General features: G+C 45.0%; 2 protein-coding genes across 4 annotated transcripts in view; both read left to right on the plus strand.

The window, feature by feature from the left end:
* wb (wing blister) overlaps nucleotides 1–7284 on the plus strand; it is a 73091-nt gene extending 65807 nt beyond the window's left edge. For 2 of the 3 annotated variants that reach the window (XM_070218307.1, XM_017147383.3), the window contains 9 exons: nucleotides 55–1742; nucleotides 2256–3008; nucleotides 3066–3348; nucleotides 3626–3776; nucleotides 3839–4496; nucleotides 5387–6005; nucleotides 6063–6196; nucleotides 6261–6489; nucleotides 6615–7284. In XM_070218307.1, the coding sequence (XP_070074408.1) occupies nucleotides 55–1742; nucleotides 2256–3008; nucleotides 3066–3348; nucleotides 3626–3776; nucleotides 3839–4496; nucleotides 5387–6005; nucleotides 6063–6196; nucleotides 6261–6489; nucleotides 6615–6769 (4670 nt within the window). In that variant the 3' untranslated portion in view covers nucleotides 6770–7284. Of the gene's footprint in view, nucleotides 1–54; nucleotides 1743–2255; nucleotides 3009–3065; nucleotides 3349–3625; nucleotides 3777–3838; nucleotides 4497–4636; nucleotides 5243–5386; nucleotides 6006–6062; nucleotides 6197–6260; nucleotides 6490–6614 lie in introns of those variants that run through there. The other variant, XM_070218309.1, reaches the window with a different exon arrangement.
* A 211-nt stretch (nucleotides 7285–7495) lies between these two features.
* Nucleotides 7496–14628, plus strand: ms(2)34Fe (male sterile (2) 34Fe). Its single transcript, XM_070215729.1, has 10 exons — nucleotides 7496–7810; nucleotides 7864–8201; nucleotides 8379–9483; nucleotides 10048–10808; nucleotides 10865–11683; nucleotides 12749–13386; nucleotides 13448–13602; nucleotides 13660–13870; nucleotides 13937–14044; nucleotides 14097–14628. The coding sequence occupies exons 1-10, from the start codon at nucleotides 7564–7566 to the stop codon at nucleotides 14464–14466; spliced, it is 4752 nt and encodes a 1583-aa protein (XP_070071830.1). The 5' UTR covers nucleotides 7496–7563; the 3' UTR covers nucleotides 14467–14628.
* Nucleotides 14629–14993: the final 365 nt, after the last annotated feature.

A 14993-nucleotide genomic window follows, 5' to 3' on the forward strand; every position in this document is an offset into this window, starting at 1 on the left:
AGTCCCTTTTGAATTTATTTAACATTTTATTAATATTCCTAATACCCACGACAGTTTGCGACAATTGCACCCTTCTTCTCCTGGACTATGTGGAACTGGTAGGTCACAAGCTGCGTCGCGGAATGCACAACATGGATTTGACTGGAATTCCAGCGCCATATCGAAAATTGTCACAATACGAAAGTGCCTACGACGAGTGGAACGAACGCCACTGGGATTATAGTCAGACCAAGAGGCGTCTTCAGGACTACGATTCGGCGGACATCCTCAAGCTCGAGGCCCACTCCGAAAATCTCAAATTCCAATCCCGCAAAGCAGTGAATACCATAGGAAAACGAGAGTTTGCCTTAAAAGCGATGAGGGAGGCTGCTGTGGCCGCTCAACACAGTGTGAGCTTAGTTCGGGGGGAGATCCATCAAACCCTCGCGGATCTGCGTGGCTACGGGAAGAGTGCCCATCACCTCAGCCTGCCGACGGCTCTTAAGCAGGCGCGTTTCTATCTTCAGGCCATTCGGGAGCACGATCAAATGGTCCAGGGAATCCGCAGCACGAACGACTGCGCCTGGCGGGTCTTCTACGCCATGGGCAATGCCTCGGATGCGGCCTTCGATGAGAGTGGCCGCTTGGAGATGCTCTGGCGGGACTTGAATCAGACGAATCATCGGGTGGTGGACTTGCGGCTGCAAGTGGATCGCGTCCAGGAGGTGGAGAGCGAAGCGGAGGATGTCCTGGAGCATGTACGCAATTTGAGTGTCTATGTGGGGGAATCTCACCAGGAGCTGAATGAGATTAACCAACGCATCTCAGACCACCTCGATCCGGGTTATCTGGAGCAAGGCGAGGGCTTGGTCAGGCTGACACTGCAGCGGCAAATATTGCTCAACGGGCACCTCAACCAGCTGGATGGATCACGGCTACTGCTGAACACCACACTGGGTGTCAAATCCGAGCAGCAGCGGGAGGTTCGCAAGCACTGGCTGCCCAAGGCGGAGAAACATGCCAATCACCTGCTGGCCCGTTCCAATGAGTACGCCCGCCAGTTTCAGCCGACGAGGAATGGTGCCCGCATCGCCATGCTGGCCAGTTCTGCTCACAGTAATATAACCAAGGCGATCAACGATGCGCGACAGGCTTCGATTCTTTCAAAGATGCGGGTGTATGAGGCGCAACGGACTCTCTATCCCAGCGATGGCAGCTCCATGATCGATCGAGCCGAGCATTCGTTGCACAGATCAAGGCAACTTCAGCAAGAAGCCCTCAAGCAGATGCATAAATCGAATGTGCTCAAGGACAAGCTGCATCGGCAGGAGCAACAGGTGGAGGGCATCAAGGCCACCATATACGACTCAGGTTTGCGCACGAATAACATATCCGGACAACTGCAGGGTCTCAACGAGGGTTCAGCCCGTCGTCAGGCCAAGGAGAGCCTGGAATTGGCCGAAAGAACGGGCGAACAGATGCGAGCCGAACTGCGATTGGCCAAGGAGATGCAAGAGTCCATCCAGACCATGCGCAATTCGTTCTCCAATCTGGAACCCGATTGGGAAATCAAACTGGGCATGGCCCAGGAGAACATATCCCTGACCCAGACGAACCTAAGGCTGGCCAACGTCTCGTTGAGCTACCTGGAGCAGCAGGCCGAGAAGGAGCAGCAGGTGTTCGAGGTGTGGAACAACAGCATGGCCAAGCAGCTGCAAGAGCTGAGGGATCAGATAGCCAGGGCCAGGCATGCGGCAGAAGCGGTAATAAATTCATGCATCCTTCTTTGTAATATATTTATACCCGTTACTCGTAGAGTAAAAGGGTATATAGTATTCGTGCCGAGTCGATATAGCCATGTCCGTCCGTCCGTCTGTTCGTCCGTATGAACGCTGAGATCTCGGAAACTACCAAAGCTAGAAGGTTGAGATTTCCCACACATATTCTTGGGCTTCCTACGCAGCGCAAGTTTATTTCAGCCGAGCGCCACTCCTCCTCTAACGCCCACAATCGCTAACTAACGATTTTAAAATGCGTTTGGCGCCCAAACTTGGAAAGATCTCCGAGAAGTATAAATGCAATTAGGTTGTGTATATTTATAACTATCGAAATGTAGAAGACATTTTTCAAATCGGACCATTCATTAAAAAGTTATGCGCAACCAACAAAATTTTATATATTCATCTCCCTCGCACTCCCTTTAGCCGAGTGACGAGTATTAGATACAACCCGACAATACCGTTCTCTCATGTTTTAATTAAAATCCTCTCTTACAGATCGATGTCTCCCTGGAGTCTTTGGGCCCGAAATGCAGTCGTTCCTACCTGCCTGCTTCGTATGGTTTAAGCACCTCGAACAACCTCCGCATGAGCTTTGCTCTATCCAATCATTTGGAGAGCTCTCCCTTAATCCACTTGGCTAGCACCGAGGGACGTCACATTACTCTCGAGCTTTACAAGCGTCGAGTGCGTCTGGTGTGGAATCTTGGAGGCACCACGGCCACTGTCACACATCCCATGGTGGTGCAGACCCGGGACCCCAAGTACGACGATGCCTGGTACCATGTGGAGGCCAATAGGACCCTCAATCTGGGCAGTCTGATGGTGCGTCGGATGAACAACTACGGGGAGCTGACCCCGGCCAATCCGGTAACCATCACAGGATCCACGGACACGGAACACACGCGATTCTATCAGTCTCGCAGCGATCGAATATCGCTGGGCGGCTTTGCTCCGAAGGATGTGCAATTCACACCGGGACTCAATGTTGTCGTCCACCAGGTGGAGGTGGACAACAAGCCGCTGGGTCTGTGGAACTTCGTGACCAGCGAGGGCAGCTGCGGTGGATCCATGGTGGGGGCCAAGGAGTCCTCCGCCTCGTCCACTGCCCGCCATTTCAATGGACTGGGCTATGCCCAGCTGATGAAGACACGTCCGCGACCCACGCGCAAGAATCTTTTCTCTGTGCAGATGACCTTCCGAACGCTGGACGAGAATGCCTTGCTCTTCTTGGCGGTTGATGACAAGAACGTGAGTATAGTCAACTAATCTATTGTTCTGTTTAAGTAATGTATAATCACTTTGTAGAACCGCTCGGTGTCGGTAACTTTGAGCCGAGGTCGGATCATGTTCCGCATCGACTATGGCGACGAGTCCAAGCTGGAGATAAACACCACCAAGAAGTACAATGTGGGCCAGTGGATCAAGATAGAAGCTGCGCGGGAGTTCTCTGCCAAGCGCAGCACCGAGAATGGAATGCTTCGAGTGAACAACGATCGACCAATTTCCGGAGCTCCCACTTTACCAGTAAACATTCACTTGCTGCCGGATCTTTCGAAGGCGGTCTATTATTTGGGAGGTGTTCCACCGGGTAAATATTTGATATTAGTTATAAATTATAACATCATAACATCGGATTTTACGTAAAATCGTTTTTTTAAATACGATTTAAAGCCACATTTGATTAGTCACAAATTTGATTTATTAAGTTATAATTAGATTTAGGCCGAACTTAATTGAGGTTTTTGTAAAAAAAATGTATCCAATCAAATGTGGCTTTAAATCATATTTAAAAAAAGGATTTCACCTAAAATCCGATGTCTGGTTAAAATGTTAGCAGCTAATCTGATTTAACTTTTTTTAAACAGGTTTCACTTCTGGCACATCCAAGGCTCCTGGAGCGGACAATCCCTTCCTGGGCTGCATGAAGGATGTCCAGGTGAATGGCGAGACCTACGATCCTCTGGAGAGTTCCAGCCTTTATGGCGTGGAGCCTTCCTGCAAGGACATGATCACCAAGTGGGTAGCGAATATTATTTTTATTACAAATATTTTCTAAATATTATTTGAATCCTTTTCAGGGCTGGTTTCTCGGGCAACGGTTACTTGGAGCTGCCATCGCAGTCGCTGCGCAAGCGATCGAATACCGCTTTGGTGTTCCGAACCCTTCAGCCGGACTGCCTGCTGCTCCTGGCCGCCTATCCACCCGAGACCCTGGCCGACTACGATGCCAAGGACATCAAGGGCAACTTCTCCATTAGCCTGGTTGATGGACAACTGCATGTGTGGGTCAATTCGGGTCGCAGCTTCGTCAAGATGTCATCGAACTTTAGTCAAATGAACGATGGCGAGTTCCATGTGGTGAATCTAATCAAAACGGGTCGCAAACTGGAACTTATGGTGGACGATGAGCTGCAGGAGACTCGCAATTTGAATGGCAATCCTACGGTGGTCAGTCTTCCGAGGGACTCGGGAGGCCTGTATATCGGAGGAGCTCCTCCGCACGAGAGCTACACTCCCTTGGCGCCCACCTTTGTCAATCTTGAAGGAGCCATTCGGGATGTGGTGTTCAACAACCGAACCATGAACTTCAACGATGCCCTGACCTTCTCCAACGTTCAGATCGGACGCAATGGTCCGCTGATGGGGAGCCTGAAAGGAGGACTATACGATGTCCTGCTGAAAACGGAACCCATGATTGGAAAGAGTTTCACAGCCTCGCCTGAGGGCTGCAAGCGGGTAAGTCTTTAAGGTTTCCTTAATCCTTTAATGGTTTCCGGGGGGTAATGGGTATTGTAATGGGTACTCTCCATCTACTGCATGTAAATATGTGGCTACCTAACTCTGTTAAACTCAAACGTTTCTCTTTGTTCTTATAGGATTTTAGTTGCTAAGCAATTATGTCAATAGCGGCTACGCTAAAAGCTTCAAGCGCTGCGCTTCAAGAAAGCTCATTTGTATACTAATTTCGCCTAAAACAAAAACAAAAGCTAACCAAACAAGCTACTCTATGTGGTCTACATGTGGATTAATATAACCAACAATCATCAAAGATATACTATAACCTCAGTTCATTGGGAAAGTGGGCCCACAAAGAGCGTTATCAAAACAGAGATTTCTGTTAAGACAATTTTCACTCTTATGGGCAGACTGATTTAGCTTTAAGCTAGCGCATCCTGGTCCACAGATAACTAAAACCTAAAACGAGCCATATTCTTAGTTCATAATTATCTTTTTAAACACATTTGCAATTTTGTAAATATTTCATATACGACTTTTTGATATTCGATAAGCCTCACAGCTCAATTTAGTTCGTAAGATTCACCAAACTCATATCATACACATCACTCATCAACGCTTTGTGTACGTTTTTGCTTTCATGAATGTATCATACAATTAACATTTGCTTACTGCAACATGGACATTTAATTGTTATCACATTTACCTAAATAAAACATTTTTATAACTGAAAAAATAAACCGAAATCATGGCAAAGTTTTTATTCTTTAACTCACAATCGCTGAGATCGCTACGCAAAAGCTCAGAAACTAACACAAATGCGTCGGGGTGAGTCGAGTTCCAATAGGATGTTGTATAGTTCTGGCCATAATTGGGTTGCTCTCTTGCAGATCGGCAGCTACTCCTACGAACCGAATGCCTTCAAGTTCGGAGATGATATCTACAGCTATTCCCAGCTGAAACTGCCGGAGCGTCACTTCTGGCAGCGCAACTTCCTCTTGAGCTTCGACTTCCGCTCCTTCTATCCGAATGGAATGCTGTACTTGTCGCCGGGAACCAAGGAGAAGCCCAAGCACTATGTGGCCCTCATTCTCAAGGATGGACAGCTTGTTCTGGTGGTGCGAGGTCGTCGGCGGGAGGAGCTTCAGTTGACCGCCAAGCTAAACGATGGCGAATGGCATCGGGTGACGATTAGCTGTCAGGATCGCAAGGTTACCATGTCTGTGGAAATCGGGCGTACCGACCAGAAGACCTCCGCCCAGATGAAGCTGCCCAGGAAGATTGGTGCCTCTCAGCTGCTGCTAGTTGGCGGTTTGCCCCAGTCTCCGGTGAAGGTCTCCTCGGAAATGTACGTCCGCCTGGAGCCATTCAAGGGCTGCCTGCGACGTGTTAGCATCAACAACAGCACCCAGGATCTGGCACGACCCGGCAAGCACTCCAATGTGGGTCAGTGCTTTCCCACCGTGGAGAGGGGCAGCTATTTCCCCGGCGATGCCTACGCCATTTACAGTGAGTTATTGTCTTGTTGGACTTGGATTACATATAACCTTTATCTTCATTACACAGAGAAAAACTTTAACGTGGGCAAGTACCTGGATCTGGAAACGGAATTTAGAACTTCGGAGCTATCGGGCATACTGCTAAGTGTTTCTGATCCAAATGGATTCCCGGCTCTTTCGTTGGAGCTGCATAATGGCAATGTAGGTTGAAGTGACTTCTAGTGATAATTTATATTTATTTTAATATTTGTTTTCCCTTTGGTAGATAATATTCTCCTGCGATGTTGGAAATGGAATGCCCCTGCGTGTGGAATCAGCGCTTCCCACCAAATATGCCTTGTGCGACAACAAATGGCACAATATTTCAGCCCTATACGACGGCGAACAGATTGTATTGCGGATTGATCAGTTGCCAGCAGTGATGAGTGTGGGAAATCAAGGGATTGCAGGGAAGGTGCAAACCCGATCTCCACTCTACATAGGCGGGCTGCCAGGTGGGTCTTTATAGAAACGGTTGTGTATATAAAGTACATACGAAAGTACCATTAAATACAATATTTTTCTTATTAACTTGCAATTTCTAATAGTAATTTATACTCATATTTTTACTCTCTTACAGAAACTGCTCCCAGTGGATCGCTGATGTCGCGGGAGAACTTCAAGGGCTGCATCCGGCACGTGTCCATTCGGAACGAGCGACGAGACTGGATCGATATGGAGGATCTGAGGAACGTGCTCCTCAGCGAGTGCCTCGTGTCCAGCGATGAGAGCTGAAGATCAGTGTCCGAAATCCGGACCGCTTTCCGGGCGCTTCTGGTTCCTGTTGACGCCACACCAAAACTTTTTCCAAATGTATTGTGATCAATAACGAGTTTAGAGCCAGTTATTTATAACCCTTCACTGCCATATAAGTTAGATTACTCTAGGTTTAATTTCGATTATTTGTAAATTTAACAAAGAAATTTTATTGCCAGTGACTGCATTTTGTACTTCGAAATCTGATTCATAATTTATTTCGCCTATTTATAACTCTTTTTATTTCTATCCATTATTTATTTTATGTTTAAAGAGGCTTTAGGTTTGTATTTTATTTGGCATACAGCATATTACAAATTTGTATTTAACGAATCTCCTGTTTTTGTATAGTGCGCAACGAAATTTACTTAAGTAGCTATAACTTTCATTACTTTCATTTGTAAATAGAAATGCCATTTAGTTTGTATTCATCATAGCACATATATAATTACATGTAATATTCACATCTTAATAAATTTAATAAAGGCCTATTATTTTAATGAAACTGTAAGAGTATATTTTGACTAGGGAAAGGAACGTGATAGGGATTCGGGGATCCTACAAAGTTCTCTGTTCCAGATAAAAAAAATCATTAACAATAATTAAGGATATGAGTTATTCGTAAAGTACTTAAGGATCTTAAATAAAAATCGACTTTCTTCAGCTAAGATTTATTTTTAGCATTCTTTCTGGGAGTTTACTTTCAGCAGCTTCGATCATAAGTTTCTAGACTCCCCAAACAACCATTACTTACATATTTTATAACCCACACGATGAGTGTCAACAAATCCAGGCGGAGCACTCGAAGGACCCGAAGATCCCTGACTTCCGGTATCGATCTCCTGGGCCCCTATATCTACTGCGTTAACTTTTACGACAAAGGATTGAAGGCGGTGCGGGATGAGTTTGTAAAGCGGGTAACTAGCGGCAGTCGTCGGGCGGTATTCGTCGTTGATTTGGATAAGGAAATTGCGGAGGCCAACTTTCAGTTTCAGCGAATGTCGAAGGTTAAGAAAATTGGTAAGTTTCAACGGAGTCCCTCTTCGAAAAAGGAACTGAAAAATACCTTCTAGGAGATTATTTGGATTCGAAGTCATTGGATCCAGTAAACATTGCGCTACAATGCATTCAAAACTGTGTCGACGAGTTTGACCAAATAACCAAGAAAATCGAGTCCGAGGCGAATTTCGATCTGCACGCCTACTGGCAACGTAATATCCCAGCTCAGCTCAAGAACCTGATGCCCAAGAAAAAAGGTGCCCCGGAGACCAAGCGAGGTGGGGATACGGCCAGGCCCAAAACGGGCAAGGGGTCCAGTGACAAGGTGCGTCTGGAAAAGATCAAATGCTCCTCCGTCACAGCCAAGGAGCACCACAAAGTTGGCAAGGGAGTGCCGGCGTCCAAGCGAGAGGTGAGCTATAATTACAGCCAAAAAAAAAAACGATAAGAAACTTAGATGGATTTTACATTATGTAATCAATTTGAAATGAGTATTTCATGTAAAAACGACATGGGTTTTGCATAACCAGAAATTTACATGCACATGTATATTATATATTATTATTAAAGATATTTCTTTCTTTACCAGTACATCAGAGACAATCCGCTCTTCACGAAAATGCTCATCCTTATCGTGGGTCAAATGGACAACGAGTTCTACAAGAGTCTGCTGGCCTACGATCAACCGCTGCGGGCGATCATCCACTTTATGCCCGAGGAGAGTGCCTACGATCTGCTGGTGCCTCGTCCTCGTCGGGAACAAGAGCTCCAGGAGGCACTGGCCGTCATCCAGAGGGACATTCACTCGCTGCGCAAGAGGACGCCCTCGAAACCGGTGGGCATCTTCCAGCACCAGCTGCCCCAGATGTCCGCCTGCATGGCGTCCAAGTTCACGGACGACGTCTTCGACCAGCTGAGCTGGTACATGTACGATGTGGAAACGCTGCGCGAGTGGTACCGCATGTTCTACGTGGAGCCGTACAGGGAGACGAATGTGAAGATGGATCCCTCGCTGTCGCTGCAGGAATCCTTTCACATCGTCGAGTCGCTGAGCATCCAGGGGCATTACATCAAGACCCAGGTGCCGGCTTCGCGGGACGATGATGCCACCGTCTACCTGTACATGGAGTCGCTGATGACCACGTTTGGCAATCCCAGGGAACTGATGACCGAAACGGAGGTCCTCCTCCTGGCCAACCCGACGCCATCGGTTCAAACGCGAGTGCTGGATAAGGTCAAAGTGTATGCGAACTCCTTCAAGAGCATCGTGAAGCTGTACAAAAACGATCGCATTTTTGTAGAGCAGGCCAATGGGTTGCTGTCCAACCTGATGTCCTATATGGATCAGTCCCTGATGAGGAACGTCTACCACGGCTGTCTGGAGTACAACCTGTTGCGGCGATACTTCACTTCCGGCTATATAAACAGCTCACTGGCCTGCCAGCCGTACAATGGCGAACTGGAACCCATCTATCTGCCCAAGTTTGCCGAGCTCTATCTCACGGATGACTCGGTCATGCAACGCATTATCCAGCTGGTCAAGGACTACGATGACTTCAGCGTGGAGGAGGTGCAGCCGAATGTCCATCTCTACAGTTTCCGGAGGTCCCTGAACGAGGTCTTCGAGCAGGAGAATCAAACTGTCATTCCTACAAGGCTGTGCTTCAGGGACTTTACCCTGTACGAAATGGAAGGTTAGTACATATATGTGTAGGTGCCTTAATAATCATACCCGTTACTCGTAGAGTAAAAGGGTATATTGTATTTGTGCAGAAGTATGTAACAGCTAGAAGGAAGCATTTCCGACTTTATAAAGTGTATAAATTATTGATCAGGGTCACTAGTCGAGTCGATCTAGTCATGTCCGTCTGTCAGACCGCATAAACGCTGAGATCTCGGAAACTACAAAAGCTAGAAAGTTGGGATTACCCACACATATTCTTGGACTTCCTACGCAGCGCAAGTTTATTTCAGCCGAGCGCCACGCCCCCTGTAACGCCCACAATCGCCTACAACTGATTTTAAAATTTGTCTAGATTTCGGAGAAGTATAAATACAATTTTGCTTCGTTTATTTATACCTATCGAAATGTAGAAGAAATTTTTCAAATCCGACCAATGGTTAAAAAGTTATGTCCGATCACAGTTTTATATCTCCATCTCCCTCGCATTCCCTTTAGCTGAGTAACGGGTATCTGATAGTCGGAACACCCGACTATAGCGTTCTCTCTTGTTAAATATTTATTTATTTATGAACAGCCTTTCTCAACGACTTGGTCACCCCGCAAAAATTCAGCGAGATCACCGACAGTTATATGTCACGCGACACTCAGAGCACCGATGTGATCTTGGGTCAGGATCCCTTGATGGTCAAGTGCAACGAGGACAACGATCGTGTTCCCATCGATCCAAAGGTCTTTGTTCGACCGAAATCGATAAAGGCCCAGTTGGCAAATAAGAGGGAAAAGAAGGAACTGGACGATGGAACGCGTTCTGTTAGCCGCAAGAACTCTCTAATTCCGGAAACTCTGATGTCGGCCAGATTCACGAGACAATCTAGAAAGTCTGCAGCTCCACCATCACGCGCAACTTCCACAGTTCTGCCGAGGGAAACTGCAATCTCGAAGCAGGAATCCCATTTGTTTGTGGGTCTCGGTCGAAATAATCCCCTGCTGGATGGCTACAATCTGGATGACACTAGGCAAACAATCAAGTCGAAGACCTCGAAGTATTTCTTCGAAGAGGGAAGGATGATGTTGTATGAGGAGAGGTGGAATTTTCGTCAGATGAACAAGTGCCTGGCCCTCGAGATCGGTGGGCAGGAAGTCCATTTCCGGAGTGCCGAGGAACCCTTGGGAGCTGCTGCCACGGATTCCAGTGTGCGGATCGTGTCGAGGAACGGAATCAGTTTGCGGGTGATGCCCAGGAAGATGGAGTGCGCCAAGGCGGTGCTGAATTTCCCCAATGGACTGAGCACCTACTGCCACGACACCCACACGGAGCACCTGTGGCAATATCAGGTAAGGAAATTATTATAATTTTAGCTGATCTATCTAACCATAGTCCTTGAAACCAGGATAACGAGCTGGACGAAAGTCGGCGTGTCTGCACTCCCTATGGCTGTGTGATTGTGTTCTACCAAAGCACCGACACCATTTTGATTATGCGATATAACGGAGAGGTTTACCAGCTGTACAGCTTTACGGAGGCCGATAACGAGGAGGAAGAGGACCTGAACTCGGAATTTATCCATGCCTGCTCCACGCAGTCCGCCTACTCCAGCTACCAGCCAATTCGAGATCCCAAGAAGAAGGAGAGAAGCCGGCAGTGTTCGACCCAAAAGAATTCGATAGCCCGCAGTGAGGGAGGAGGAGGCGGAGGATTGGACTCCGTCCTGCGGCCCTCGACCCAAAGCGTCGGCTCCAAGATAACCCAGAAAAGCCTGGCCTCCATGGCCTCGTCCTTGGGCAAGCGGAAGAGCCAGCTGCTCAGGGAGCAGCAGGCGGCCGCTCTATTCGAAAGCATCAAGTTCGAGCTAACCTACCTGAATTTCATCATGTCTCTCTACAAGCTGAGCTATCGTCACCTCAAGTTGACCACCTCGCTGGGCAGTGTGGTCCATGTGCAGAGAGATGGAAAAATATGGTGCGGCAAACCCATTCGAAACACCGAATGGCATGACTATTTCGCCAACGAGGCCTATTCGATGCGAGACGATGGTGTCAAGATGATCTGGACGAGGAAAGAGTTGAAGTGCTACCATAACGACGGAACCGTCATCACTTCCGGAACCATCGAGGGCTGGGATCCCGGCACGGAGGTCGATGAATTCGACATTGAAATCAGTACGAGCAGCTCCCATGACAATGCTGAAATAAGCGAAACAATCCGAAAGGTTGTAGTTTATAATTCTTATACACCCAAAAAAAAAAATCGATTGAAAAGTAGATCGATTTTACATTATTTAAGATCAATTTTAGCTTGATATGCAGAGTATTTCATGTAAAAACGATATGGGCACTTCCAAAATGTCGCTCGGGATATTTGCACACCTTTAAAGTTGAAAAAAAACTGTAAAACAATGGATTTTAATTTTAATTATGGGCTTTTCTTTTCACTCTTCCCAAGCTCTATTTTTGGTAAAAATCTTGATTTTGTACCACTTTTAGTTTTTAAGATATCGGTAAAAAACTGCCGTATTCGCTCGGGACAAAAATAGAAGTGGATTTCGGGGAAGTTCATACAACACCAGAAATTAGCTAATTCTGATGGAATATTTGAATGCGATTTTTTTTAGAATGTCGTTCAAACATGTCGTTGTGAAATGCTTTTGGTTTTACTCAAAAATTCGTTGCCGTTTTTTTTATGCAGTTTCAACCACATTCGCTCGGGACATGTCGCTCGGGACATTTTTTCCGACTGTTTTGTAAAGCGGATTTCTTTACCTCTATCTCTCAATTGCTGGATGTTTTGCTTTTAACTTAATAGTTTAGCATGTGAATGAAGCATTTAGTACAGAAAAATGTCACATATTAGCATTCCTATAGGATAAATTTACAACAGAAGATAGGTCCAAAAAATAACAAAAAATTAGCCAAAAAGTGATTTTTGCGTATATTGGTGGGGTTTGTCATAAAAATAATCAAACTGTACTCCAAATTTGTAGTTAAGTTCAGTATCCAACTAATTAGAAACTAATATCGGGGCAAAATCATGTGGAAATATGTTTTATTCAAGTTTCAAGGTTTTTGGCTTGGTGGACTTTTTTTTGGAAGTGCCCATATAGGTTTGCATGAACTGAAATTTACATGGCCATATCGATTTTACGGGAACATGTTTTTTTTTTTGTGTGTAGATAAGTACCATCTTATGTATCTTAGTCATTTCTCCAAATAACTGTAAAAGACTTTAAATTAAGTAATTAATCTTTAATGTTTATTTTACCATTTTTATTTGTCAGGAGACTATTTTCATCAATACCCCAGATGGTTTACCTTTTAAAGACGTCAGCCAGGACGTTTCCATAAGTGGGGAATCGCTAAGTGCCAGTTTGAGGAGTAAAGGTTTATCTCTCAAGAGCGATATCATGCCGGAGGAGGAGGAGGGCGAGGTGTACTTTGAGAAAAGTTACATAACATTCATGCCAAACAGTTTCGCCATAAATCACAAGGTCTACGCCGGCATTCACTTCCTGTTTACCCACATCACAGAGGTGGATCTAGATCTGCACACCTCGATCTCCACCTGCGACAATCTGAATGTTCGGGTATTCAAAGATCATATATCAAGTGAAATGCAGCACTCGGAACCGCCCATGGAGACTCCTTCCTCGGAGGCCGATTCAGATGAGTGGACAAAAACTAGAATTCGGAAGAAATCTCGATATTCTGAAACGGATGATGCTTCTTATGACGAAATAGCTTCGCCTGCCAGCGAAGAGGAACAAATTCCGGAGGAATTTAAATTGATCGAAACCACGTGTGTGCAGGTCGAATGTAACAACCTGGTTTTAGCTTTATTTGAAGATCGCGTCACTATACAAACCCATCTGCGTAAGTTTGGATGCGACGAAAACGCAAGGTGCGACTTGCAAGTGCGGTAAGTGGAAAATTACAGTACCTCCTTACCCAAAGAAACTTATAACTTATTTTATTTGTAGCGACGATATAGAATTAAGGGTTAACTTTGCCGAAAGTCTGTCAACAACTTTTAGGAACTGGGTAGACGAACTAACCAGTTTTATCAATTGCTTCTGTCCAAAGCGGCGCACCCTGTATTTCCTGGAAACCCAAAACACATCGTGTCAAAAGAAAGGTATCTTATGATAGAATCCCCATTGAATATGGTACAATATTGAAGTATTTTTTTTAGGATTTGAGTTGCTGAAATCGGTTCCGCCTCTGGGAAAATATAACTTTTGTGCTGGCAACTTCTTTATCGATGTGAACGAGCTGACTTCGTTAGATTCGCAAATGAAAAACGAGTACGAATGGTTTGAAAAGGATGTGCAAAAGTTTCCCCGCTTTCAAGATGTCAAAAAACCGCCACCGCCAGACGAATTTCCCATGGTTTTAAACTCAAGGTAAAATAAATGGTGTTAAATATATTTTCAAGAAAGATTTTGGACCTCCTCCTGTAATAATCCTAGAATATATGTGCAAATACCAGCGGAACTAGCCAATACGGATCGAATACACCAGTTCGTTTCTGAGTTTGACACGATCAAGTTTAGGAAGCAACGATTTCGATTTAATGAGTGAGTTGTAAATAGGGTTTAGCCTCATCTATATTTTATAAATATTCCTTAGGTCTATTCTGTTTCATCTGCATCCGCGTCTTCGCCTTCTGGTTCAACAGGAGATTAGCAAGCGCAGTTGGAAGAGTCATCATGCCGAGCATCGTCGCCGGATGTTCATAGAACAACAGCGCCTTAGTTTATATATGGCCATGCTGAAGCACAAGGTGTACCCCAACTACTTCCAGTTCAAGGACGAGTTCAACTCCCATGTTCGGAACATCGAGTTCTTCCAGTTCATGACATCCAAATGCAACGAGAAGGTCCATCCCGAGGAGATTATCATCGATCCCGCCGAGGAGCCAAGCCCACCATACGCAAGCAAAGCTAAATTAAAGAAGAACAAGTGTGTCTGTCCCAAGTATCTTAAATCCATAGATTAGACACAATTTAAAATAACTTTTTAAGGGATTAAATGTGATTTTAAAGAAGTAAAATTATTATATAATAACTCAATAACTCACTGTAGTTGGTAGGCTTTCGAATGAAGTGAGTACTAGGCATTACATCAAAAGCAAGGAAAATAAATAAAATGTAAAAACTTATATTGTTAAACATTTTTAAAAAGTCATAACAATTCGTAAACCAGGAAAAAAAATGTTTTTAATTATCTTATTATTATGTTAAATCCATAGATTAGAGTCAGTGCATTTAAAAAAGTTTTTTAACGGATTAAAACTGATTTTAAAGAAGCAAAATTATTATTTTTTTACCATTAACTCAGTGTAGTTGGGAGAACATTTTTACGTTACACCAAAAACAAGGAAAATAAATAAAATCTTTTTAAAATGTAAAACTAATATGTTTGTACATTTTTAAAAAATTATATCAATTCTAAATTCAGAATAAATATTCTTCCCCGAGTATTTACAATCTCCCCCAAGCATTTTGAACTTGGCGCCCTCGCTTC

This window comes from Drosophila takahashii, chromosome 2L (assembly GCF_030179915.1).
Source record: "Drosophila takahashii strain IR98-3 E-12201 chromosome 2L, DtakHiC1v2, whole genome shotgun sequence".
Lineage (NCBI taxonomy): Eukaryota > Metazoa > Arthropoda > Insecta > Diptera > Drosophilidae > Drosophila > Drosophila takahashii.